The sequence below is a fragment of the Sceloporus undulatus genome, chromosome 3 (assembly GCF_019175285.1).
Source record: "Sceloporus undulatus isolate JIND9_A2432 ecotype Alabama chromosome 3, SceUnd_v1.1, whole genome shotgun sequence".
Classification (NCBI taxonomy): domain Eukaryota; kingdom Metazoa; phylum Chordata; class Lepidosauria; order Squamata; family Phrynosomatidae; genus Sceloporus; species Sceloporus undulatus.
Window position 1 is genome coordinate 70,846,919 of NC_056524.1, and position 27,703 is coordinate 70,874,621.

Below are 27,703 nucleotides of genomic sequence, written 5' to 3' on the forward strand. Positions count from 1 at the left end.
TGCTTACATACTTGGTGCTGACACCATAGTCAAGGGCTTGTCCAGTTACAATCTACACTGACAATACTAGTAACCCATTTTTAATTTTTAGAACTTCGAAAGCATCCTTTAAAGTTTAGAATTGTAAATGTTATGTTTATAAAGGTAAAAGGGATGGAATCAATTAGAATAAACAGCAAAGAAGAACAATCTTTTAAGCAATCTGTAACTGTTCCCAACCTCCTATATTTTATCCCTGTCTGTTCCATAGAAGCCTATGTACAAACCGTCCTTCACTTGTGACCTGAAATAATGTTATTGTGTGTTATTTGTTACCAAATAAATTGCATAGGAAGGGGGTGAATGAATGGGATCTTCCATATAGTATATAAGACTCTAAACACAGCAGCATAATCTCAGAATAGGACTTCTTAATGTAAACTACTGCCTGATATGAGAGTTTCAACTGGACAGGAAAATTTTGCACCATTACATAAGGAAGTGTTCAACAGGTATGAGTCCATCATGTGTCTCATATGGAAGAATGATAATTTTGGCCTCTATAGTGCCACAGGCGGGTTACACACCGCCATTTAGTACGTAGTGAATACGTACTAGGGTTAGGAAGGGGCGGTGCTTCCGCACCCCCCTAACCCTAGTACGTATTCTGTACATACAATATGGCGGCGGCCATTCCACACGGCGGCTGCCATATTTACGTATGGGACGCTGTGCGTCCGCACGTGTCGCGGCGTCTATGACGTCACGAGTCCGCCCCTGGCGCCTCGCGACGTCATAGAGGCGCCGCTTAAAGGAGCTCCTTTTTCGGTCCGTGCGGGAGCCGCGCGGTGTGGCTGCTGCGGCTCTCGCACGGAGCAAGCGGCGGCGGTGGTCTGTAACCTGCCACAGTCTGCTTATTCCATGCAACCTTTCCTTAATAAAAGGTAATGCAAAGAATCACGTGGACTATATTGAACTGGAACAACCCAAAGAGATTAAGTCAGGGTAAAGGGTGATCTGATCACTCTGTAAATTTCTGTGATTGGAACCAATGTGTCAATTTCTGTAAGACTATCAGTGGTGTGAATTGCACCATGTTATTCATGAAGGATTGAACCATGGGCTTTGGAAGAATTACCTTCCTTTACTATAGTGGAGGAAAAGACCATACATAAAATATAGGTTAAAAGCCCATGCTGATATTTCCTCCTCAACACCAAGGAACTCATTACCCATAAAATATTGGGAGAAGTTAGCCAACAGTATGTCACACACACACACACACACACAGCAATGGAATTTGAGAATTAGAAAATAAGCTTTGCTGCTCAAAAGGTCAAATTTCCTTGAAGACTCATTGATATGGCACTCTGTGTGGTTACTGCCTCCCAGTGATGATGATGCCATGTGGTGAATGAGACCGCATGTGCTAAGCTGCCCATATGACATATACAGCTTGTTTTGCCTCTGCAAAACTGTAGCCAGCAATGTCTGGTGGCAGCTCAGGCACCAAACCAGTTTCAGAGTGGTTTCCATGTAACAAGAGTATTGTGTGAAATGGACATGAGTATTTGTTGAGAAGCTGGCACAGTGGTTTAAGTTCATAAAGATCTTCATCTTGGCACATAACTAACATCTGATCTGGAACTGCAGAGCTGAAAGGAAGCAGACTCTGGTCTTTGCCATTGGCCAGAAAACTATTGACATCATGTGTGTGCATGTATGTAAAAGAGGGGTTCCTATCTCTAGATCAGATGAGCCTACTGAAATTGTGTAACCTCAATTATTGATACTTGAATTTGATTGCTTTCCTCTCCTCCTCTTCATCCTGCCGTGCTGGTTTCGTTTTTCACTGTATACTAGACTGTGAGCCTGCAGGCAGGAACTGACTTACATTCACTACCTGTAAGTGCACAGAAAACTTATGTAATTTTATAACTGATAATTAATACAATATAATGAGGCCAAAATTTTGGGTTACTATGTTTTATATGATGTTAAATACTAGGAAACCTGTCAGTCATTACTAGATTTTTAAACTGTTGATACACTTCTTGTACTTTTAACCTCTCTTTTCATATGTGCACTATGTAAAAAATTATTTTCCTCCCACTTACTGAAATTAATAAATAAATCTAACATTTTCAATCTGTGTGTGCATATACGTGTCCTTAATCCTTTTTATATTATTCATACCACTGATAGGGAACTTGTAATCCTCCAGATGTTACTGGACTGCAAATCTTGTCGGTCCCAACCAGAATAGCCAATTGTTAGGGTTGGTAGCAGTAGACAAGTATGAGAGTCACAAGTTCCCTACCTATGACTATACATAGCAGCTTATACAATTACATAGGCAGATGCCTGCTCCAAAAGAGCTTTGCTGTTGTTGCTGCTGCTGTTGTTATCTGTCTATCATCTATAGACCCCATCACCCAAACCTTCATTATGTGTCTTTAGATCAACTCCAACTTATGTCAACCCTGTTGTAGGGTTTTCTTGGCAAGATTTATTCAGAGGAGGTTTGCCACTGCCTTTCTCTAAGAAAGAGTATGATTTGCCCAAGGTCATTAAGTAGGCTTCCATAGCTGAGCAGGTTTGAACCTGGTCTCTCAGAGTCCTAGTCCAGCACTCAACCTATTCCACAAAGCTGACTCATAAAAGTCAGCAGTCTAAAATAATGAGTAAATGGGGAGAGAGAAACCATTTCACACTCAATAAAAACACATGTATTTAAAGCTTGATTGCAGCTGGAGATGATGGCCGATAGCAAGCAAAGAACCTGCAGAAAGATCAAGGTTTGAAAACTGATTTGAAGACAAAGAAGTGAGCCCTTGTAAATAGTTAAGAAGGTTGTATTATACACTGGCAGCAACAAGGGACAATGGGCAGTGCCCTAACTTGGAGTAGAAACTCTTTAGTTGAATGAGCATGGCAAAAATTGAAGTGTCACAGGCCAGAATGAGAAACGAGACAAATTTATAGGGCTGGGCCCAGCAATAGGCAGAGAACTGTCATATTGAGGATGGAGCAGGTTTGTTTGTTGCTGCTGTAGAGAATAAGACCCAGAACAATGGATGCAAGATACAGGAAAAGAGATTCTACCTAAACATTAGGAAGAACTTCCTAACAGTAAGAGCTGTTCAACAGTGGAACACACTCCCTTGGAGAGTGGTGGAATTTCTTTCTTTGGGGGTCTTTAAACAGAGGCTGGGTGGCCATCGGGTCCTTTGGTTGTGAGTTCCTGTATGGCAGGGGAGTTGGACAGGATGTAGTCTCTTCCAACTCTATGATTCTGTGAACTTTGGAGGTGCAGATTGCACTGCTTTTTATATCATCTTTTTACTTGAAGGGACAGGAAGAAGCGCTTGTACAATTTTTCGCTCGAGGTGCTAAACAGACTAGCCTTGGGAGCTATGCTTAATGACAAAGGCATGAGTGTGAGCAGAGCTAACAAAGTTTGTGAAAAATGTCTCTGCTGTGATTACTCTTAAAAGTTTTAAAATATGTATTAATTGCACTAACATTGAAAAGAAAGTGTTTATCATACTTTAATAAAGCAGCCTTGATCATATTTTGGAAAGGCGGGGTAAAAATAAAATTTATTATTATTATTATTATTATTATTATTAAATATATTTTATTTTAAGTATCTGTCATATTTTGGTGTTTAAATTTTCATAACATTACTACAGTAAAAAACCTAACTGGAATGCAGGTGGAAACCTTGACAATGATTTTATTTAATTCTCCACTACAACACATACACCTTATCCATGTTTTGAGCCTAAAAGAAGGAAAAAATTACATAAATTTCAAAAAGCCCCATTTCTCATCCATGCACCCACTGAAAAGGAATAAGAGCAGAATGCAAGTAACAAAAATGTTTATCGACAAACTGCAACCAGAATCACTCCATCTCATAAATAAATATGTCCGACGATAAAAGACTGAACTTTTAGCTACACGGTACATATTTTTTAGAAACAATCAACAAGAACAATTTGCAAGAACAGTTCAACCATTATACTGCCCAGTTATACTACCCAGGTGTGGGAGAATGACTGTTGCTCATCAGCAAATCTCTGTCCCCTTCTTTCTTCAGAAAATGCCTAACATTGTTATAGAAAAGCAAAAGTAAGCAAAGGGTTCTGACCTCTCTGAGCAAGATTTACTTTAAAATGTGCTTCTTACATTGGCTGAGGAATGTATCACTACATATTGCTGTTCATATTAGGTTGCAAGAAAAATTCCACTTTAGCAGAACTTTCCCACCCCTGGTTACATCTGTTCACACTTGTTTCACACACATACCAGGTTAGCATGTCAAGAGTGAATGATGAGGCCTTTCTCAAACTGACAGGTTTGAGAATGAAGTTTGTATAGAGTTTTCAATATATTTTATATTTTCATGTGTAATATTTTTAACTTTTTAAAATTGTTCAATTATTTTTAAAAACTTTGTACCTACATTTTTAATGCTTTTCTACTGTTTTTAACTTGTACTTTTAAATTTTTTGTTAGCCATCCCGTGTCCTGATATCAGGAGGAGGATGGGATATAAATAAATAAAATAATAGAAACTCTTGCTTGACATCTGGAGCTGTAGCAACCACCATCATCTAGCCATCTCTTGGAAGATAGATAAGCCGTTTAACATGTACATTTTCATGCATCTCCATATGTGATCGGAGTCCACGCTGCAGAATTTGAAGCATTAACTTTGCTTGTGTGGTTGATAAATGCTATGTGCCTAAAGTTCCTGCAGCCCTTTGTGGCTCCTTTTTTTGTGGATGGGGATGTATCTTGAGTGTTTTCAGTCTGTTGGACAGCATTTTCCATTTATTTCTGCATTTATGTATAATAATTTATCATATTATTATATTTTTTAATATTTATAGCTGCATTTATTTCTGAATAGATTATCAGTTTAAAATACAGTTTCAGATACAGAATGAAATAGGTTAAAACACTTGATGAAATCCCAGCTTCACTTGAAATCTGTGATACTTGGCAATGTTTAAAATACATTTCTAGGGATTTATTCTAAAAGGCCAAAAAATGGAATTCATTGTAATATACACAAGGTGGCAGTAATGGACAATCTTCCAGAGGAGAACATTCTTTTTAACACAGCTTTACCTGTATTTCAAGTTTCCCCCCCAAAACATGGTATGTTCAGAATTCTCAAAGACATATAGGGAATGAGGAAAGGACATGTGTATTAGTCAAAAAATTACAAATTCTGATTGTGGGTTCAACCAGGTTTGTAGCTCAAAAATTACCAACAGAGGAATTGAAAGGAAATATATGGCATGTGACATAAATGTAGAAAATACTATGTGTAGGATAGCAGTACAAATGAATGCTTAAAGAAATACTGGCCAAGTTTTACAGTGGACCCCCCACATTCACTGGGGTTAGGGTCAAAGGTCCCCCATGAAAGTGGAAAAACCACAAATAAAAAACACATTTTTTTACCTGAGAGATCACTTCTCTAGGAATCTCTAGGTTCTCCTGTACAACTCTATAGTCAACATCTGTTGAAAGTTGACCATAGAATTGTGCTGGAGAACCTACAAATACCTAGAGAAGCATTGGTCTTCCAGCATGACTTTTGGCAGAAGTTAACCAAAGAGTCAGGCAGGAGGACCTAGAAATTCCTAGAGAGAACGTACAGCGCGCCCGCGTCATACACGGGCATGCTTTACGCGGACTTGAGCTTACGCGCTCAAGCCACGGGGAGCGCAGGGGCAGAAGGGGTGGTGAATCCCATTCAATTGAATGGGCGCGCGCGCCCGTGGCACCTGTGCGCCACCGTGCCGCCGCACCACCGTGCACGAGCCCCATTGTTTCCAATGGGGCTTGAGCATAGGCGGAATTCGCCTTATGTGGAGCGATCCGGAACGGATCCCCCGCATAAGGAAAGGGCCGACTGTATTAATCAAATCCATGAATAATCAAATCCGCAAATGTCAAAGCTGCAAATATAGAGATTCAACTGTATATATTATTGGAAACCAATAATACTGATGTAACTGTTACATTATTTGCCTTGGTTAAAATAATCAAAGATAAGAGCTACTCTTTTGCTTTTGTTTTGGAAACAGATTACATGAATTCAGTTATGGATTTAATTTAAAACTAAGATCTAAAATAGTTATTTTGGCATAAGCATAAAGTAGTCTATAAGTTTTAAAAAAATGCCCAAAATGCACTCCAAAATCCTGAGTTGACTTATATACAAGTCAATGCGGTAATACTGCTCAGATACTGAGACTGCAATACCCAAAAAACCTGGTGGGGAAGGGAGGATGGAGAGAGAGAAAGAGAGAGAGAGAGAGAGAGAGAGAGAGAGGTGATAAAGTTAGAGAAATCACTTCTTTGGCATAGTCTTCCTTTGTTTTGTCTTTACATCCTTTGTTATATTCCCCCTAAGTTTTACCCTCAATTTATCCATGGGTGATATCAAATCCATGGTTTTGGCCCCCAAACCTGCCCTCAACTAATACATGAGGTCGACTTATACACAAGTATATATGGCAATGGATGCTTTGAATATGAATGCAAACTAGCATGTATACTGTGATAATAATAAGTTTTTTCTCTGTTTTTCCTTGACTTTTATAATAACATAAAAAGACATACTGCCAAACTTTGTAGAGTAAAACTCTACATGGCTACAAGAATAACATACAAGGCTTTTACATATCAGCTCTAGATTTGGTCTCTCTGGGAATGGGGTCTGAAAGGACCTTGCCAGAAATCTGTGATGAGGTCTACAGAGTGAGGAATAACCTCCACTGCAGTATTTAGAACAAGCCTGCACAACATATGATCCGGGGGCCGCATCCAGCCCGTCAAAAGATCTCAGGCAGCCTGTGGAACGACTTCAAGACTCCTCTGCTGCTCGGCCTCCTCCTGAGGAGAGGAAGATGTGGATGTGGAAGAGAAGGAAGGGCAAATGTTCACCCTGCAAGGTTCTGCCACTGCTTTGTTTTCTCCTGAGACTCAAGTCTATGAAAGCTCATACTACCAGCTTCATTCTTTCAGTTAGTTAAAAAGGGACCAAAAAAGTCCCTTTGTATAATATTAAAGAACTCAATACCGAGTGATGGTGGGGAAAACCACACACTGTTTCCTAATATATGCAAGGAGGTATAGCTGCTTACATGACTTGCAACTGCTGCTTCCATGCAAGCACTACCAGAGCACTGTACCCCATGTTCTCAATTATATCTATCTGGGCAATTCATCAGCTATGTGAATTACAACAGAGCACTAAAGTCAGAATCGTCCAAACAATAGTATTCCCCATTACCATGTATGGATGTGAGAGTTGGACAGTGAAGGAAGCAAACAGAACAAAAATCAACATATTCAAGATGTGATGCTGGAGAAGAGTGCTTAGGATAACATGGACTGGCAAAAAAACCAAACAAATGGGTCCTAGAACAGATCAAACCCGAACTCTCCTTGGAAGCCATGGTGATCAAATTGAGGCTGTCGTACTTTGGCCACATAATGAGAAAGCATGGATCACTAGGGAAAACATTAATGCTAGGAAAGGTAGAGGGTAGAAGAAGGAAGGAAAGCTCGCAAGCAAGATGGATGGATGGACTCAATCAGGGAGGTCACAGGCATGGTTTGCAGGGACTGAGCAGAGCAGTGGAGGAGATAGGGAGTCTTTGAGGTGTCTCATCCACAGGGTTGTCATGAGTCGGCCGACTTCAGGGCAGCTAACAACAACAACAGACTCACAGTGGCTCCCACGTAACTGGTGCTCTACCTGGACAAGGTAATGTGGACCCCTCTCTGATCTGTGTACTGTAGTCTGGCAATTGGTACTCCACAATATGGAGCTGTGGTGGTGCAGTGGTTAAATGCCTGCACTGTAGCCACTCACTCACAAACCACAAGGTTGTGAGTTCAATACCAGCCAGGGGCTCTGGGTTGACTCAGCTTGGTATCTTTCCGTAGGTCGCTAAAATGAGTACCTGGCTTGTTGGGGGCAATTAGCTTACACTTTGTAAACAACTTCGTACATGCTATTGCTACTCAAAGACTCTAATAAATAATTTTGTTCTCAATCCTCAAGCTGTCAGTATAAAGCAAACTTCCTATCAACAATTCAAAGGACGGTGGAGGCACCACAAATGTCCTTGCTTGTGCAACAAACACTTTTAAGGAGAGTTATCTAGATCTGTGTTACTCAAAGTAGTGCTCTGTGGATCAACACTGGTTATGAACTCTAAGGGGTCATTCAGACGTTGTTGTTTTTTTAGTGTGATGATGCAAACCATCTCACGTATTCTGGATTTGTTGTTCACACTATGTAACTGCATCAATGTGCATCTCTACAAGTTTGGCTGGTCACATGCGAAAGCATTCAAATAAAGATGGAGTCGATGATGCGAATGCGAATACTTAGATGAGAGGCCACCAACAAATACCAGGTGCTGGTATTTCTGAAGAAGGGATTGGTAAACCACCTCTGAATATTCCTTGCCTAATAAAACCCTATGAAATTAATGAGGTCGCCATAAGTCAAAAGGCAAACTGAAGGCACATTCACACACACACAAGTGGTGGCAGGAGTGGACTAGAGCCTCAAGCTAAAAGGTCTTATGTACTTTGCTGAACTACATATCCCAAAATTCCATAGGATGGAAACATGACACTTAATCAAACTGCTATACAGGGTGTATGGCAGGGGACCAATGTCCTCCTTTTCTAGGACAGGTGCAAGACATTTTAACCTTCTGTCCAGGAGGGATTTAAACATTCCCTCCATTCTGAACATGACTAAGAAGCATGCATTTATATCGATGTGTTTTCACCTTTCATTTTATCATGTCCTCCATTTTTCTTGCAGTGCCTGGTCACCCTGTAAGTAGCATCATCATCATCATCATCATCACATAAAAAGATGGGAACATCAACCAAAACCATCTCCCAGCAGCCAATCTTAAGGCTCTAAGATGATTCTGAAAACAAAATGTTCTGCATTTAAAGTCAAAAAGGGAGACACCTCCTGTTCAGCCTGAGGAAGTGCCAACAACACCAAGATTCATGCTGTTGAGTCATGCTCAAAATGGAGGACGTTTTAGGATTCCTCCTGGACAGAAGGTTGAAGTGGACGACAGGTCCTGGAAAAGGAGGACGCCCGGTCACCCTGGCTACTCAGACTGATCTGTTCTACACCGTACCAGGGTGACCAAATGGCCCAAAGGAGGGCAAGGCACAAATTGGAGGACAGTCCAGAAAAAGGGAGGACATGACTCTATAAAAGCTAAAAGCACTCACAGAAATGTCAATTCATGCTCTTTACTTTTGCTCAAAATGCAAGACGTTTTGACAGTCTTCCTGGACAGAAGGCTAAAATGGAGGACACGTCCTGGAAAAGGAGGGCCTCTGGTCACTCTGCATATAAATGTAAATCTTGTTGGGTCTGTGACTAAATTTTATATATATATATATATATATATATATATACACACACACACACACACACACACGATTTATTAGTCCTGCTCAAAATGGAGGACATTTTGACATTCCTCCCGGATAGATGGCTAAAAGGAGGGCATGTCCTAGAAAAGGAGGACGTCTTGTCACCCTGCATACACATGTAAATCCTGTTGGGTCTGTGACTGCAGAATAAGTTACACACACACACACACTTTATTAGTCCTGCTCAAAATGAAGGACGTTTTGCAATTCCTTCTTGTCAGAAGGCTGAAACAGAGGACACGTCCTGGGAAAAGAGGACCTCTGGTCACCCTGCATACACGTCCATCTTTGGGGGTCTGTGGCTGCAGTGTGTGTAAACCCAAAATGGAGGGCGTTTTGCCATTCCTCAAGGCTAAGACGGAGGGCCTGTTTTGGTAAAGCAGGGCGCCTGTGGCCAAGGTAGGGGCCCGGGGGGTGCAGCTGAAGGGCAAGACCCATGGTCCTCAGGCAGCAAGGCCGCTGGGGAGGAGGGCTGGGACTCAGCTGCAGTCCCCCGCAGCAGGAAGGGCGGCCTGGGGCTGCTGTGAGGCGAAGCCGGAGGGCGGGACGACAAGGCCCAGGGCAGGTGGAGGAGGGAGGGAGGGCCTCCTCCTCAGGCGGAACCGGGAAGCCTGAGTCCGAGAAGTTTCTCCTTCTTCTTCCTTGTCCAGAGAGACTGACCCAGACTGGCTCCAGGGAAGGAAGAGGATGAGGGCCGGCTGCAACAGTGAGTAGCAGCAAGGGAGGGAGCTCGGGGGGTAGAGAGAGACTTTGCGGAGGTTGTGGTTGTTTATGCCCCCCGTCCCTCCCTCCCTCCCTCCCTCTCTCTAAGGCGGCCAGGGCTTTTCTTGGCAGGTTTCGTCAAGGGTTGGGGTTGGTTTTGTCATATTTGGGGCCAGCATGGTGCCATGGCTTTGGATGTTGTGCTAGGACACCGAGCCACCGAGGTTTGAACCCCGACTGGGCAGCCTTGGGAAAGGCACCCTGTGCTTCAGCCCCAGCAAATGGCAATGGCAACCCCTCTGAAGAAACTTGCCAAGAAAACCATATGAGAGATTCATCACCTTCGGGCTGCCCTAAGTCAGAAACAACCACAACAAATATACTATACAGTACTGGGTTTTTGTTGTGTACCTTCAAGTTCATTTTCTTGGCAAGTTTGTACAGAAAGGGTTTGCCATTACCATCCACATAGACTCTATCCTCAAAACAAAACAGAAGACACAAAAGGTTCCCTCTCCACAGGGCATTGTGAGGATAAGGAGGAAGATGCCAATAGGAGGATTAGTAATAAAATATTGGGATAGATTTATTGTATAGATAATAATAGACTCATTTTGCCTATTTGTATAATTAACTGGATTAACTTGTGTATGAGTTTATCATCTTCCTCTTTCTTCTCTCTCATATATATATATATATATATCTCTCTCAAGACATCTTTCTCTTCCTCCTCGTGTTGTTGTGTGCCTTCAAGTCGTTTCTGACTTATGGCTAGCCTAAGGCCTATCATGGGGTTTTCTTGGCAGGTTTCTTCAGAAGAGGTATGTCATTGCTTGCCATTCTCTGAGCTTCAGAGTGACTTCATGGCTGAGATGGCATTCGAACCCTGGTCTCCAGAGTCATAGTTGAACACTCAATTGCCACACTGGTCCTCTATTTTACACACACACAAGCACGCACCTTCCTCTTTCTCCTCATATATGTCTATGTATCTTGACATCTTCCTTTTCTCGTGTGTGTGTGTGTGTGTGTGTGTTGTTAACTGTCCTCAGGTCTTGATCCTTGACAGCCCTGTGCATGAGACACCTCCAAAACTCCCTACCCTCCACTGCACTGTTTAGTTCCTGCGAACTCATACCTGGGAGCTACTGAATAGAATCCATCTCTTTCTGCTTCCCTCCACCTTTCCAAGATGATTCTAACTTTTGTGCTCAGTTGTATGTCTTTGCATTTTAGGATCTTGTCTAGTTCTTTCGTAGCTACCCTTACCATTCTTAATCTTCTTCTTATTTCCTGGCTGCAGTTCAAGTTCCTATCAGTGTTTAATCGCAGGTATGAGAACTCTTTTACTATTTCTATTTCTTCATTGTCTAGGTTGAATTTGTGTATATTCTCCATGGTCATTATTTTTGTTTTCTTTTATATTCAGCAGCCTTTGCACTTTCTTCCTTGATCTTCCTTAATAGTTGTTCCAGGTTTGGGAGGTTTTCTACTAGTATTATGATGTAATCTGCATACCTTAGATTGTTGATATTCCTTCCTCCTATTTTCACTCCTTCCTCTATGTCCAATCCTACTTTTCTTACAATATATTCTGCAAATATGTTGAACAGGTAAGGTGATAATATGCAGCCTTTTTTTTTACTCCTTTGCCAATTGGAAACCATTCTGGTTCTCCATATTGTGTTCTGACAGTAGCCTCATCAGGACTATCAGATGCGTGGGCACTCCTATGTCTTTAAGGACATTCCATAGCCTTTCATGATCAATGCAGTGAAAAGCTTTACTATAGGCTATATAAAGCACATGCTGATTTTCTTTTGAAATTCCTTAGTGCGCTCCATTAGCCCTCATATGTTTGCAATGTGGTCCCTTGTGCCTCTTCCTTTGCTGAACCCTGCTTGGACCTCTGGGATTTCTCTATCCATGTGTGGTTGGAGTCTGTGTTGCAGTATTTTAAGCATAATTTTGCTTGTGTAGAAGATTAGTGCTATGGTCCTATACTTGCTACAGTCTTTTGTGTCTCCTTTTTTGGGGGTGGGGAAGTATATTGATCGTTTCCAGTCTGTTGGCTGTCATTTTGTTTTCCATATCTGCTGACATATGTCAGTTATCGCTGTAGTTGACTATCAGTGTAGACTGCAGCAGTTAGATTAGAATATCATCTATTTCTGGTGATTTCTTTTATACGTGTGTGTATCTTGACATCGTCCTCTTTCTTCTCATATATATATCATCCTTTTTCTCCTCGTGTTGCCCCCAGGGAGAGGGACCTTTTTTGCTTCTTATTCTTTTTAGTCAGGATTTACACAGAGCTCAACTGTGAACTGTGGTGTTTCTGAGCATGTGCAGAATGCTTTGCTTTTGGAGTGCATCTGCTGGGCTGTAACTATATCCTATGGACTTGTGGAATGTTTAGTTTTACAAGGTCTTTGTCCTTCTTTGCTAGAGTGCTGGTGCTTCACAAAACTACACATGGAAGTTCAATTGGTGTTAAACTACATTATTTCTACAGAGTAGATGCACCCACAGTCCAGGGCATTGGCAGCTCATCAGGGCTTAGGAGGGAGGGATTTGGAGTGGAAAGGCTTGTCACCTCTTGGTTTAGGAATTAAGCTCTTTGACTTGGGACACAGGTTCCTTTTCAGTCAGAAAAGAGTTGTAAAGGAAGTTTCTAGTTAGGAATTAGGCAAGTATGTAAAAGGGTTAACCAGCCCATCCACCTCCCAATGTTTGTGATTAACTGCTGTCAGGTCAACTTTGACCTATGGCGGCCCAATAAATGAGAGACCTCCAAGTCACCCTGTTGTCCTATACAGTAAATGGGAGACCTCCAATTTACCCTGTCATCAACAGCTATGCCCAGGTCTTCCATGTCAGGGATGATGGGAGTTGTGGCTCTTCACCTCTGGCTCGAACTCACCACCTTGTTACGCACCGGCGCTGACCAGTTTTGGCCAGTGGATAAAGCTTTGCTCTAAAGCAGCAGAGTTACAGAGAAGAGGGTGAAGACCCTGACAAACTCTCCAAGCCTTCTCACTCTTGCTTCCACAGAAGTCTTCACCCTTCTTCAGGATCCAGCTGGCTCTTGTAGCTTCACCCAAGACACCAGACAACTCAGTAGTCTTATATAAAAGATCTACTTTATTCTACTATATACAGCTCCAAAACTATCCAACACAACAATACTCAACTCCTCACTCTCCACTACTACAATCCACTCTACAACCCACAAAATACATTGGGATGTATAGTCATTATTATAGTCAATGCATGGTACCACCCACTGTTGTCTGTTTCCACCCAGTCGGCGTGTACACCATTCTCATTGGTTCTCTTGGTTCATCCTACAATTAATGATTTCATCATCTCAGCCTTGACCACTTAACAATTGTCAGGTGTGTCCAATCATCCACTTTGCATTTCTTGTCCTTGGCAGTTAGGACTTGTTAATTGTATTACCATTTACACCTGTGTGGTTCTCAATTGGCTTCTGCTGAGTCACCCTGACTCTCACATACATGTTTTATTTCATTTACTGTATATCCCATGTTGCTTTTTCCTTAACATTCCACACTCAGGGCCATGGCTTTCTCAGTTGAATCTATCCACCTGTAGAGAGGTCGTTCTTTCTTCCTACTGCCTCCTACATTCCCAAGGATTACTGTCATTTCTAGTGAGTCATGTCTTCTCATAATATGTCCAAACTATGCTTCAGTTTAGTCATCTTGTCTTCTAGGGAGAGTTAAGGCCTGATTTACTCTAGGACCCATTTATTTGTCTTTTTGGCAATCTGTGGTATCCTCAGCACTCTCTTCGAACATGACATTTCAAATGAGTTGATTCGCCTTCTATTTTTATCACTATCCATCTTTCACAGCCATGCATAGAAATCAGAACTATGATGGTCATTGTATGGAAATGAAGTGGCAGATGATAAATTGACATAAATCAAAAATTAGGAGTGGGAATACCCAAAAACCAGTGGCAAAACATTTCAGTCTCAAAAGATCTACAAAGGTAGATTGGAAAGAGAAACAGCAGAATCAGAGCTCATCCACAAACTACAGTCCCTCAGCAGCTTACCACTCCACCAAATGCATCTGAGGAAGTAGACTTTAATCTACATAAGCTCATGCTGGCAACTTCCTTCTTTAGTTAGTCTCAAAGGTGCTAGTGGATCTCTCTACATTTTGACAGTAAAGGAGTAAGATAGTTCCACCTTCTCCACTTCTGACCTTTATGCATCCGCTTTACCTTTTAGCACATCCGTTTACCTTTTGGCACATAAAGCTACTGTCACAAATATTTTTAAAGTAAATAAATGATTTTTTGTGCACTGTCTTCTGAATTAAAGTGCATGATTGAAGTGATCCAAAGCCAGCATACTACAGTCCTCCCTTGCCATACGCAGGGGATCTGTTCTGGACCCCTCCCCCCATAAGGCAAATTTCACATATGCTGGAGTCCCATTTAACTGAATGGTGATGCGCTCCACTGGCACGTGCGCCATTTTGTCATCCTCATAAGATGGAATCCGTGTACAGTACAGTGAAGGTGTGTATGCGGCAGGCAGACTGTACATCAGCCTCTGTTGTCTCAGTAGAAGAATGACCTTATATTGTCTCTTTTGGTGAATCAGTGTAGCAATTGCCATCTACTGAATAACATACATTCTGGGTTTTTTGCTGAATTTCTCATTGTTTCTTTTTCAGATTTTATAAAGTTGGGAGGGTTTATCTTTGCATCTGTCTTTGCCTGGTACCTGGGTTCCCTGTTGGCATATATGATACCTGAAGATTCACTGATATCAACTTACGACAATCTTCAGAACTTTGCCAGTAAACCAAAAATTGTGGGTATGTAACCATATTCTACCACACATCTTTTAAGGCACACTCTCATTTAATATTTGTTTTTGTCAGTTTACTGCCTTCTAATGTGCTATATAAGGTCAAAATAGTCCAGTTGTTTTGTATTGTTGATTTTTTCCAAGTTGTGGTGCTCAGCACTGGCCTGCCCTTTCAGTGTCTTCCAAGAGTATAATTTTATAATCTGGAGCTAACACGTTGTCATAAAGGCAATTACTATCATGCCATGGATATTTTTAAAAGGCTACAACATAGTACTCTTTGAGAAGAAAGCACCTATTCAGAAGTGATGTGGAAATAGAAACAAGCTAGAAAAGCTACAGTAAAGTTTGAACATTCCTTATCTGAAGTGTATCCAGAGTATTTTGGATTTTGGAATACTGTACATGTATTTGTACATACGACACAATGTGATATCTTGGAGATGAGACTCAAATCTAAACAAAACTCATTTACGTTTCATATTCACCTTATACACATAGTCTGAAGGTAATTTTATGCAATATTTTAAATAATTATGTGCATGAAACAAAGTTTGTGTACACTGAACCATCAGAAAGCAAAGATGTCACTATCTCAGCTGCCCATGAAAAAAGCTTTGGGTTTTGGAGTATTTCAAATTTTGGAATTCTGGATAAGGAAGACTCAACCTGTACAACCTTACTTTAGCTGGCAGCAGGTAGCATAGACTGTTCCTTTCTTTCCCCTCAATATTATTCTTGTGATTGTCTTCCTATAATCTTCTAAAGAGAATTCTGTTTACATTTCTATAATATTTAAAGACCAAGTTACTGTGAATCTCTTTTTTCACAACTCTAGCATACAGCATATGAGCTTTCCATCCCTTTTAGTCCTGATAATAAGGGGGATGGGGCAATATTTGTTAGGAATGTGGCAGGATGACAGAGTTCAAAATCATCCTCCCAACAAGTACCATGAGTAGTTAAACAAACAAACAAACAAACCTAGAAATAGCATGTAGAGAATATGGACCACTTTCATCTGGTCTCCTTCTTTTTGTTGCTTCTTACTGTACCAGAGGAACAAAGTTATCTTTGAATTCTAAGTATTGAACTATAACAGGTGTGAGGTTTGTGATTAGGATAAGAACGGTGGATTGCATGTGTAAATTTGCTCCTAATATTCTAATAAATGGAAGTAGAAAAGACAGCATAGAAGCTGGTGAGGTGTGCAATTACTGACATACCTCAGTATCTATCTATACCACCACTTGCTTGTGGAAACTGAATAATAATATAAGTTTGTGTGGTAAAAGGGAAGGAATAAACATAAATGAAAATAAGTGGGTTGATTCCATTTTTAATATGAAATGGAATAAAATGTATAGAATTTTTAATTACATAAAGTAGCCAGAGGGGCTGCATTTTACCTATGTTCAACTTGGCACTCATTTTGTAATTTGTAGCTAACTTTTAAAATAATTACCTGATGAAACCTTTCAAAATACCCATCTTATTAGGAGTACTAATCGTAACCTGATGTAATTAATTATTTCCTAACATAAAGATTATATTTTGATCATATAATGGTTATATGGTGATTATATAATGATCTTATCTTGATGTAAAGAATTAAGCTGTGATCTATAAAACTACTCATTTTCTACTGTGAATGGGGATTGGCATGTGTTCAAACACTTCCTTTCTGTTTTTGATTGTAGTGCCACCTCCTAAAAGACAGAAATGTGACCACTGGTCTCCATGTCTGCCTGGAAGCTATGCTTATCGCATACTCAGTGGTGGGGGCAAAGAGAAGTTTGCTAAAATTTGTTTTGAGGATGAACTGTAAGTATATCTACCAATCCCTTTGTAAGTTGCTTTTGCCATTCAAAGTAATCCATCACATCAGGTCTGCAAACCTTGGTCCAAAACACACTACGGAAATAATCCAGTTTGATACCATTTTAATTGCCCTGGCTCAGTGCTAGTGAATCCTGGGAATTGTAGTTTATTGTGTCATCATAGCTCTCTGACAGAGAAGGCTAAATGTCTCATAAAACTACCCAGAATTCCCTAGCATTTAGCCAGGGCAGTTACAGTGGTCTCAAACTGGATTATTTCTGCAGTGTGTTTTGGACTCTTGTTAAGAAAACGCTGTGATAAGTTCACCTTAAGATCGCCATTAGTCGGAAATGACTTAAAGGCACACAGTAACAAGCTCAACTGCAACCTCCTGATATATTCGTTCTGTGTGGCGAAGCCCAGTAATTGGCCTGATGAACCTGTGGCTTGACTCCACATAAGGCAGCTCCATAGCCTTATAATTTTTAGAACCACACAACTGATATAACCCTAACTGGTTAGTGACACAAGTAATCTTGAGATAAGGCAGGATGGAGTTGTGGGTAATCTTGCTGTCCTTTGGACTAGCCCCTCAAATGTAGTTAAGAAATCAAGTGGGTTATGTTTGCACAGACTGTTTCTGATAACATCTTCTGCTTTCACTATTTGAGTATTCTGTTGTTCTGTTCATACTGTTGTATTGAATATATTACTTTTTTTAGTCTGCTCTTTTTTTTCCTCTAGAGCTCCCAACCCCATACTTCTAGAACTTTGCTCCTATTGAACCGTTTATCTCAGATTCAAGTACCACAGGAAGTAACTTCATGGAAAAGACCTATTTGATATACATTCTAAATTAATGCTGGATATTTCATTTTCAGACTCATAAGTGAAGAAAAGGGGAATGTTGGAAGAGGAATAAATATTGCAGTTGTAAACTGTGAGTAAAATGGCACAATCAAGTGGGCTGTATCCAGCCTGTTACAAGTGGATATCTGCACACAAAGCAAGAAATTTCTTCATCACTCTGGAGCACATTTGGTTGTGCCTGGCGGGGCTGAAGGAGGAGGGGTAATGTGATCAGAGAGCTTTCTATAAGCAAATAAATATAATTAGTCACATGAAAATGAGAGCAGAACCTGAACTTTGGTACCACAGAAATTGGATGGCATTTCCGTTAGTCTCTTTGCCAGCCTCTCATTGTTGAAACATCAGCAGATAGTCTTGAAATAGTGAACCTGTGATCTGTTTCTTATTTGAAATTTCTGAAAGCAGGGCAGCAGACTAGCATTCTTTCTATCATGTCTAGTTGCTTTGTATTTAAGACTTGCAATGTCTGGTTTTTGTTTATTTGTTTACAGTGGGCCCTTGATATCTGCTGGGGTTTGGTTCCAGGACACCCTGTGGGTACCAAACTGTGCGGATGCACAAGTCCCATTATATACAGTGGCGTATGATTTGAATCACCACTTAAACATAGAAACCTACTGGGTGACCTTAGACAAGTTACACACTCTCAGCCTCAGAGTGGGGCACTGACAAGCTGTCTGAACAAGAAACTGAGCTTGCTCTGAGTCAGGAATGATTTAAAGGCACACAAGAACAGCATTTCATGCCATTATCATGTCAAGAATACTTAACTGGAATGCTTTCTCTCCTAATGAGAGAAGGACTTTTTTTGCTGAGTGCCCAAACTAAAAGGTATTCCAGTTACACAAAGATCATCAGTATTTTATTCATTTGTTTCCTTTATTTCACATAGGCTGGGGAGTCCGGGTGGACTGAGAGACAAAGCAGATACTTAAATACATTGCTGTTGTTGCCTACTGCTGTCAAGTATCTTTTGGACTTATGGCGACTCTAAGGTGACCCTGTCACAGGGTTGTTGTTGTTTTTGCAAGATTTGTTCATAGGGAATTTGCCTTGGCCTTCTCTGAGGTTGAGTGCGTGTGACTTGGCCAAGATCACCCAGTAGGTGATTTGAACTGTCTTCTTTTAAGTCATAGTCAGTGCTTAAACCACTATCTCATGCTGGCTTTCAAATTAAATATTACATATATAATGAAAGCATTTTTACTCTTCTATTAACCTAAAAGGCTTACAGATAATTCATCTGACAGTTCGTGCCTTCAGGTTTACAATCTAAATAAGACTCACCACAAAAAGGAAAAGGAATGGGAAGGGATGATGAGGGAAAATTTCATTACTATATACTTATTGCTACTATATCCTTATTGCAGGAGGCAGGGCTGTGGCTTAAGTTAGCCCTCCAAAGAAGCCCTTGTATTAGATCCATTTTGTTGTGGTGAATTAGAATTCTGACTTGTTATTCAATTTTCCAGTTTCTAGCCTTTTGTAGGAAAATGAAAAGGGACTCTTGGTTGATTGTAGCAGCAGCTTAATTTATTCTGTGTACTTACCATGAAGACACCTATTTCCCCCCTTTTATATATTTTAGTGCAAGAAAACGTGTCATATCACATCTGTACAAGAAGAAAGGTCATAGCCAAGTCTCTTTGTTCTAGTTTGTGCTTCCTTTGGATTCTAGACTAAATATTTATTTGGAACATATTGGGGGGGAACAGAAAAAAACATTTGCTGTTTAATGGATGTGTTCCATTTTTAAAAGCATATTTTCTTTATTTTAGATGATACTGGAAAAGTTATTGCTACAAAATATTTTGACATGTGGGAAGGAGGTAAGAGGCAAGCTGGTGTTCAATGTTGGTATGCAAGAATAAGATACCTGCTATCAAGCTTTGTTCATTTGAATAACAGCTACAAGAGCTGTAACAGTTGCAGAAGTATCAGAAACATTTCTGCACCTTTGTGTTAGTGATCATTGAACAGATTGTTTTAAAAAAATCTAAAATGTTCTATCACCAAAGATAATGCCAGAACTAGATAGATAGATAGATAGATAGATAGATAGATAGATAGATAGATAGATAGATATGAGTAAACCCATATCATTTAAATAAGTCTTTTCTGAATGCTCCCAATTGGAGTGATTTAAAGGTTTTTTTCTATATTATTTTTAGCGTTTCATGAAAAAGTGACTTTGGATTGGATCTAAAGTTTCCCTTCTGTTCTTGATTTATCTGCAAAGGGAAAAGCAGGAAGCTGATTTATTTTTGCTTTCTCTTGGGCCACCTCTCATGCTGTTCTGGGATGTTACCAAACCTTCTTCAGTATAATTGGGCAAGTCCAAGAAAGAAGGGGAATAAACTTTTTTCTTTGGATTTAGGGACGCTGAGGCTGCTAATTTCCATAAGGGAAAGTGTTTACAGATTTCTTGTATCCCATCTCTGGGGGGGGGGGGGAGCAAGATGCTGGGAGCAGGGTATGGCCAATTTATATCGGGGTTTTTTAAAAAAAACTTTTCTGCCAACAGAATTCTCTAGACCAATGACTGATTTCATCAGAAAGGCCCCCCCAGAGATCACTGCTCCTCATGGTAACCCATGATGATGGAAGTAACAGGTAAGCACATAAATTTGTGTTTCCACATTGTATCTACACTACACATTTACAGCACTTTGATACCTTTCTAAATGTTCTGCCTCCATCCTGTGGAATGCCTGGATTTGAAGTTTAGCACCGATGGCTTCCATTTGAGTGGAGTAATGACTCTCCTCCAAATTTTAGTCTGAATTTTCTAGGAGCTATCTAAGGTACCTCATGAGCCCTATCCATAAAATAGATCCATTACCTTGTATAGGCCCTTTAAAGTTTGGGCTACAAACTGGAAGAAATTAATGACCTCACTCAGGCAAACTAGATCCAGTACCTTGTATAGGCCCTTTAAAGTTTGGACTACAAACTGGAAGAAAACTACTAATGTATTTGGTGAGATACTTAGCATTCTATGCTGGAGAGCAGAGTTCTGTACTTCAGGACAGCTCTGTAGTAGAACATTCAAAGTACTTTATCAAACTACAAATCCCAAGGATACAGCCATGACAATTAAAGTGGTGCTATACCTGTAGTGTAGATACTCTGCCTTTCATAACATGATCAGTGATTCAGCCGTGCTAACTTTGAGAACGTTGTGAAGGTTGTAATTACATTTAAATGCAAGTTTTCCCAAATATGCTGATATTTGTATGTGGCTATTAACTTTCTGAAGGCATGAGCTTAGTTCCACATCCTGTTTGGGAGGACCTTTCTAAACATCAAACTCTTCAAAGCCGTTCCTTCAAACATATGTTATTGGCTGTGAATTTCTGAGCTATTTAGACTCTTTCATTTTTACTTGCATTTCTACCATTTTTAGCTGGGATTGTAATCACTGGTGCTATCTGCTTGTGTTGAAAAGTATAGCATACCAAGTTAAATCATTTACTTGGGTATTTTTGTTTGCGGTTTTAAAGGAAGGCATTACATGGGTATTTTCTCTTTTTTGCATGTATTACTTGAGGTAGAAGCTTTTTTGATGATGGAATTTTGTGGATGCTAGTGATTCTCTTACAGACAAACTTTTTCTGGCAACAATGAAAAGGCTGCCTGTGTTTGGGTCATTGTGTGTACATGTGCGCACACACATACAAATGTGTGAATGCACACATGTATGAGAAAGTTCATGCAGTCCTTGAGTAAGTATTACATGTGGCCATTAGGACCCAAAAGATTGTGCATCCTTGTACTAAGGGCAAAAAAATATTGACAAAAATGAATGTAATATTCTATGAGGGTGCCAGAAAAAATTAACCCTAATTGATGTAAACTTTTGCTTTTAGAAAATCTGGATAGCAGAAGATACAAAATTAAATTGTTTCCTTATCTCTCACACAGGTTAAAGGAGGATGGGAAGCAAGCAATTGCTGAACTAGGAAGTAAAGAAATACGAAATTTGAAATTCAGATCAAGCTGGGTCTTCATAGCAGGAAAAGGTTTTAAGCTGCCAGAAGATATTGAAAAGGAAAAGGTAAAACATGTTGTAATTAGCAAGTCCAAATTAGAATATAATTCCATGATAGATTCCTGGTTCTGGCTAGGTTATTTCAATTCCACTTTGCCACCATTTTTATTATCCTTGTCCTGTTCTCTTAATGGTAACCTAACATACAAACATTTACTTTGTGAATCCTATCCTATTGTACAGGAGGAAAACATCTCTGCTAAATTTCTGTGTGTTTTGCTACAATTAAAGACAAGAAGTAGTCTAGGATTTTTTTTAAGGCAAATTAAAAAGATTAAACGAAATGTGACATTATTTGCATGTGAGCAATTAGAGTGCATACTTTATAAAATAGCAAATGTGTACCACAGCATTTTTACACACACACACACACACTACAGGCAGATCAAGACACTCCCCCTTCTCAAGCTGCTGTTGTACTAGGGGAGGAATTTGGTGTCAGTGGAGACTTCTTTCCCAGGACTAAAACCTGCTTTAGAATGGATTTCCCTGGAATTACAACAAAAATGGGGAAGGTTTAAATTCTTGTGTGCCATAGTCCTAGTGCTGCTGGCCCTAGTCACTGCAGCAGCAGATATATATATATACCTTGCATGGAGAGAAACTTAGAGTATTATTTGATTAGATGATGTTAACATTACCTTTAGTTTGGTCCACAAACTCTTTAAATTTCTATTCTTATGAACTGACAAGAAAGTCCAGTTTGTGCAGCTGCACTGTGTATGCCCAAAGGTGTTCAACAGTCTGCACTAGTCAGTGGATTATTACCTTAAACCTCCACAATCAGCTAACATCACAGTGCCAGGACCATATGAAAGTAGTTTTCCATAAAGTGCATGCACTCTACCGTCTCTGGCAACCTGAAATTAGAACATTAAAACTGAAAGTAGTTTTTGGACATATATATACAGTTACTGCAAAAAATAAGTTTTAGAAAAATGTCAGTGATTGATTCATTCTTGTGAGGTTTGCAGAGGAGGTTCTTTCATTATATATTTTTTTCTGCTGTTTCACTGATTATTACTGTCCCAAATGTTCCTGAACTGGTGTTTCTCTTGTCAGAAGACAGGATTGGTGGACATCAAGGGAGGGAAGAGTGTATAAACAGAGGGGATGATGGAAATTTCTGTATCTAGTTGTAACAGATCCAAAGGCCAGGTTTTTTGCCCCTGGGAGTCTCCTATGGACTGCTAAAACTTAAAAAACCTTGAAATCATCAAGAATCACCCTTCCAGTTTTAAGAAGTGAGTTCTTGCGTCAGGAGAGATCAGGGGCTGGACACCATGTTATGGGTAAAAAGATGGCCACAAATTTAATGCTTATTATAAATTATAGGTTATAAATAAATCACAAATGACATAATAAATCAATCACCTTACCCCCCCCCGCCAGCACATCCAAAGGGCCTACTACCTCCCACGCCATTCCTGCCAAACTCACCAGTCCCCCTGATCCCCTGTCTTCTTTGCACTGTCCCCCGCAGGAGCCATGTGCACAGGCCTATTTAAGGCCTGTAAGTCCTGGCCTAAGTTTTATGAAACTTCCTATTTGACGAGACTTCACCCCATATCTCACCCTAAGCCTCGTGAGGCCCGCCAGCCAGCCTTACAAGACTTTCCTAATCCTTCTGAGCAGCTGCTCAGAGTGCCAGCAGCAGCAGCCAAGGTCTGGCACAAACAGGACCCTTCCATGATGGGTGAGGGTGACTACGTTCTGGTGTTAAATCGCTGCAAGCGGTCTGGGAATTGCTTGAAAGAGAAATTGCAGCTCTTGCAGACTTCCAAGAGAGGAAATTCATTCCCACCCCCTTTTTGGCTAGAAAAAAAGGCAGTCCAAGGAGTCTGAAGAGGTTAAGAGTCACAGAAAGTAGCTTTTGGGACCACATGCAGCCTCAAAGGTGCATTTTGTTCACCTCTAGTCTAGTCTAGCCTCTGGATCCTCAGTTTGGCAAATATTGCTTGTAACAAATTGGTTTCTTTAGGACAGGACAAAAAAATAGTAAATTCAGTTTACTTTAAGTTTTTTTTTCTCACACATTCTCTCTTTCTTATACATTAGCTTTCCTCCAGCCAAGAACTTCATTTTTGATGTTTTTATTTATTTATTTATTTATTTGTCTTGTGTCATCATAAACTGCTTTAGAATTTGTACAAATGAGAAGTGGTATAGAATACATAAATAATAACCTTAGCAGTGAGAGCAGAATGAAGTTGATTCCATCATGTCTACTGGTCTCCTTTATACTTCATAATTCAAAGTTATACAGTTTTCTTTGTTATGATAAATTCCTGGTTCATTATTTTGAAACGCTAAACCAAATTGATGTTTGTTCTATGTGTTTTTAAACAGATCAACCATTCTGACAAAGATAAGAACCGATACGATGGCTGGCCAGCTGAAATCCAGATAGAAGGTTGTATTGCAAAGAACCTGACAAGCTGAATTCTCAAATAATACCTGTAAAATAGTACATTTTGTGCCTACCACATATCTTGTAAGGAACCGTTTGCCATAGGTTTCCAATGGTATAAAGATATGAATGAAAATGTTCATAATTTTCCATTAGACAAAACTAGTTTGAATTATTGAGTTCAGTGACACCATTGTTCTTATTCTCCTTTTTGAGACACAAATAATTAGAGACCTTATTTCTATTTATCTTTCATACTGTGTCCTATGAAGAACTAATTTGTTTTACTGTCCCAGATTTTTTTTGCAATCTGTAAAATTCCATATGTACTGTATATGTTTATATATTGGCAACTTGGTTTTTATATAGCTTTATAACCACATCTGGCAACCAAAGATCGGATTATCACTGTAGCTTGTAAAATAATTCCTTGCTTATGTCTCCCACCACCCTTTACTTGAAACACTTTAAAGCCTAATCTAGTCGTGAAGCAAATGTTTCATGCTCCACAGTTTATACTTGAATGTTTTACATATTTATTTTTTAAAATTACCTTTGAAACAATAAAAAGATTTCATTTTTAAACTCCATTCTGTAATATTTTATAACTAAACATGAGCATAAAACACTGCTTTTGAAAATCAAATTAGAACAGGACATTTTCTGAGTCAAGTAAATTGACATGGGTAAAATGATAGTAAGTACCACATAATGTGTTGCATTTCTTATAAACAATTTTAATGAAAACTATAATGATAAAGTGAATAAATTATGCTCAGATCTGATAACTGATTAAAGCTTAATAAATCAAATGCAAAATGACATCTGAAATTAAATATGGGGGAAAATTAATTTACATCAGGAATCGCTCCCTCTGGTGGCAGAATTGGGTGTATTTTCCTTGGAAACTTAGGACTTATCACACAAGCCTTGTTCTCACCTCAGTCTTACTGTAGTAGCGCTAACAAAGAGAACAAAAGCATACCAGATGTAGGGCTTTCATTACTACATCTCTCCTCAGTAGCACCACAGGACTTTCCCCAGCAGATAAGGTCATAAGGGGAGCTTGTGTGTTGGTGCTCCCATCAGTTTGCCCTCGGCCTGTGAAGGAGCTAGAGAGGATCTGCCATACGCTGGACTGTGCAGAGCCATAAAGATCTACCTGAAGAGAACTAACAGGTTTTGAATCTTGGAGGAACTGTTTATCTCATTTCAATCACAATCCATGGGGAAGAAAGTGATTCCTTTTACTCTCAGCAGATGTATCAGAGTTTGTATCACCACCTGTTAGCAGTCCTTGGACCTGAGTCCCCCCCCCCTCCCAGAGTGGGTGGTGACTCATTCCACGAGAAGTGGACTTATTCCATGAGAACCTTTGCAGCCCTGGCCACAAGCACGCTCTTGGCAGAGATCTTCAGGGCAGCTATGTGGAAGTCTCCATCCACCTTCATCAGACATTACAAGTGGCAGAAGCTGCTTTTGGTAGAAAGGTCCTTCAGCAGTTGGTACCAGGCTCCTGCACTAGGGTGTCAGCACATCCTCCTAACATAGGGAACTTGAGTAAATTACAATAGAATGTTACGACCTTATCTGCTGGGGAAAGCAATGTTGCAATGTTGGAACTTCCTCATGATACATTCATTTCCAGCAGATAAGGTCCTAACATCCTGCCCATTCTTGGGTGCTGACGACAGAGCCTGAAACTACTGTTGTTTTAGTTGGTTCATTTTTGTCTCAGCTATTCAGCTTATATCTGTGAGGTTTTTGTTTTTGTTCTTGTTAATAGAACTGGGAGCAATGGATTCAAACTAAAGAAAAAGAGATTCCACCTCAACATTAGAAAGAACTTACTGACAGTAAGAGCTCTTCAACACTGGAACACACTTTCTAGGAGAGTAGTGGAATCTCCTCCTTTGGAGGTCTTTAAACAGGTTGCATTGGCCATCTGTCACGAATGCTTTGATTGTGTATTCCTGCATGGCTGGGGGTTGGACTGGATGGTCTTTTCCAACTCTATGATTCTATGGTTCTAATACAGTTGGAGTACTATAGGTGTTGATTCAGATCTTTTTGGCTGGTTAATGACTGACTTGCCATTCCGACATGGGAACCAGAAGGTCTTTGGGCATGGACAGGGGAAGCGTGTCCCTGTTAGTGCTTTTGGACATCTCAGCGGCTTTCGATACCATTGACCACGGTATCCTTCTGGAACGCCTGAGGGAGTTAGGCATCGGGGGCACTGCGCTCCACTGGTTCTGATCCTACCTCTCGGGTAGATTCCAGATGGTGCAGCTGGGGGACGTTTGCTCCGATAAGAGGGCCCTTACATCTGGTGTCCCTCAAGGAGCTATTCTATCCCCCATGCTATTCAACATTTGCATGAAACCGCTGGGAGAGGTCATCCGGAGACACGGGGCGCGGTGTTATCAGTACGCTGATGACACCCAAATCTGCTTCTCTGTGTCTCCGACTGATGCAGTAACTAGGGATGGCATCTCTTCTCTAAATGCCTGCTTGGAGTCGGTAATGGGCTGGATGAGGGAAAACAAACTCAGTGTGAATCCAGGGAAAACGGAAGTACTGGCAATAGGTTCCTCAGTTCCGGGTGGTGAGATCTGTCACCCAGTCCTGAATGGGGTCATGCTCCCTTTGAAGGACTCGGTGCGTAGCTTGGGAGTGCTCCTTGACTCGTCGCTCCAGTTGTCATCTCAGGTGGATGCGACGGTCAGGAGTGCTTGTTATCAGCTCCGACTGATAAGCCAGCTGCGCCCCTACCTGGACCATAGGGACCTTGAAACTGTTGTACATGCTCTGGTAACCTCGACTGGATTCCTGCAACGCGCTCTACATGGGGCAACCCTTGTACCAAACCCGGAAGCTACAGTTGGTGCAGAATATGGCAGCAAGATTGGTCGCTGGTAGCTTCAGGCCTGACCATATAACACCTATTTTGAAAGATCTTCATTGGCTGCCTATTCGCTTCCGGGCTCAATACAAGGTGTTGGTTTTGACCTATAAAGCCCTAAATGGCTTGGGCCCAGGGTACTTGGAGGACCGCCTCTCCCCATACAATCCACCCCGCACACTCAGAACAACAGGGATGAAACTGTTGGAGGTCCCTAAGACACGCCATGTGAGGACCTCACAGAGGGCTTTTTCTATCGCTGCCCCCAAACTTTGGAACAATATCCCTGTTGAGCTCCGTTCCTCCGTATCCTTAGTTCTTTTCAAAAAGAACTGGAAAACATATTTATTTCTGCAAGCCTTTCCACCATAATCACTTTAATCTTTGCCCCTCTATTAACGACCCTGGATTGTGTACCTGCCCTGCCCTTGTACTTCTACTTGATTGTTGTTCTTTTTTAATGCTGTTTTTAACTTTTTATCGATATTCTTTTATCTGTATTGTAAGCCGCCTTGATCAAAATATTGGAAAGGCGGGATATAAATAAAATTTATTATTATTATTATTATTATTATTATTATTATTATTATTATTATTATT

The 27,703-nt window shown here is 40.4% G+C and overlaps 1 protein-coding gene across 1 annotated transcript; it reads left to right on the forward strand.

Annotated features, from left to right (window-relative positions):
- Nucleotides 1–10,040: 10,040 nt before the first annotated feature.
- Nucleotides 10,041–24,788, forward strand: FAM3B (FAM3 metabolism regulating signaling molecule B). Its single transcript, XM_042460646.1, is given in 9 exon segments — nucleotides 10,041–10,198; nucleotides 14,910–15,053; nucleotides 16,747–16,870; nucleotides 17,749–17,807; nucleotides 19,516–19,566; nucleotides 20,262–20,305; nucleotides 20,307–20,350; nucleotides 21,662–21,794; nucleotides 24,138–24,788. Coding segments are annotated over 9 exon segments (711 nt in total). The 5' UTR covers nucleotides 10,041–10,179; the 3' UTR covers nucleotides 24,231–24,788.
- The last annotated feature ends 2,915 nt before the right edge of the window (nucleotides 24,789–27,703 follow it).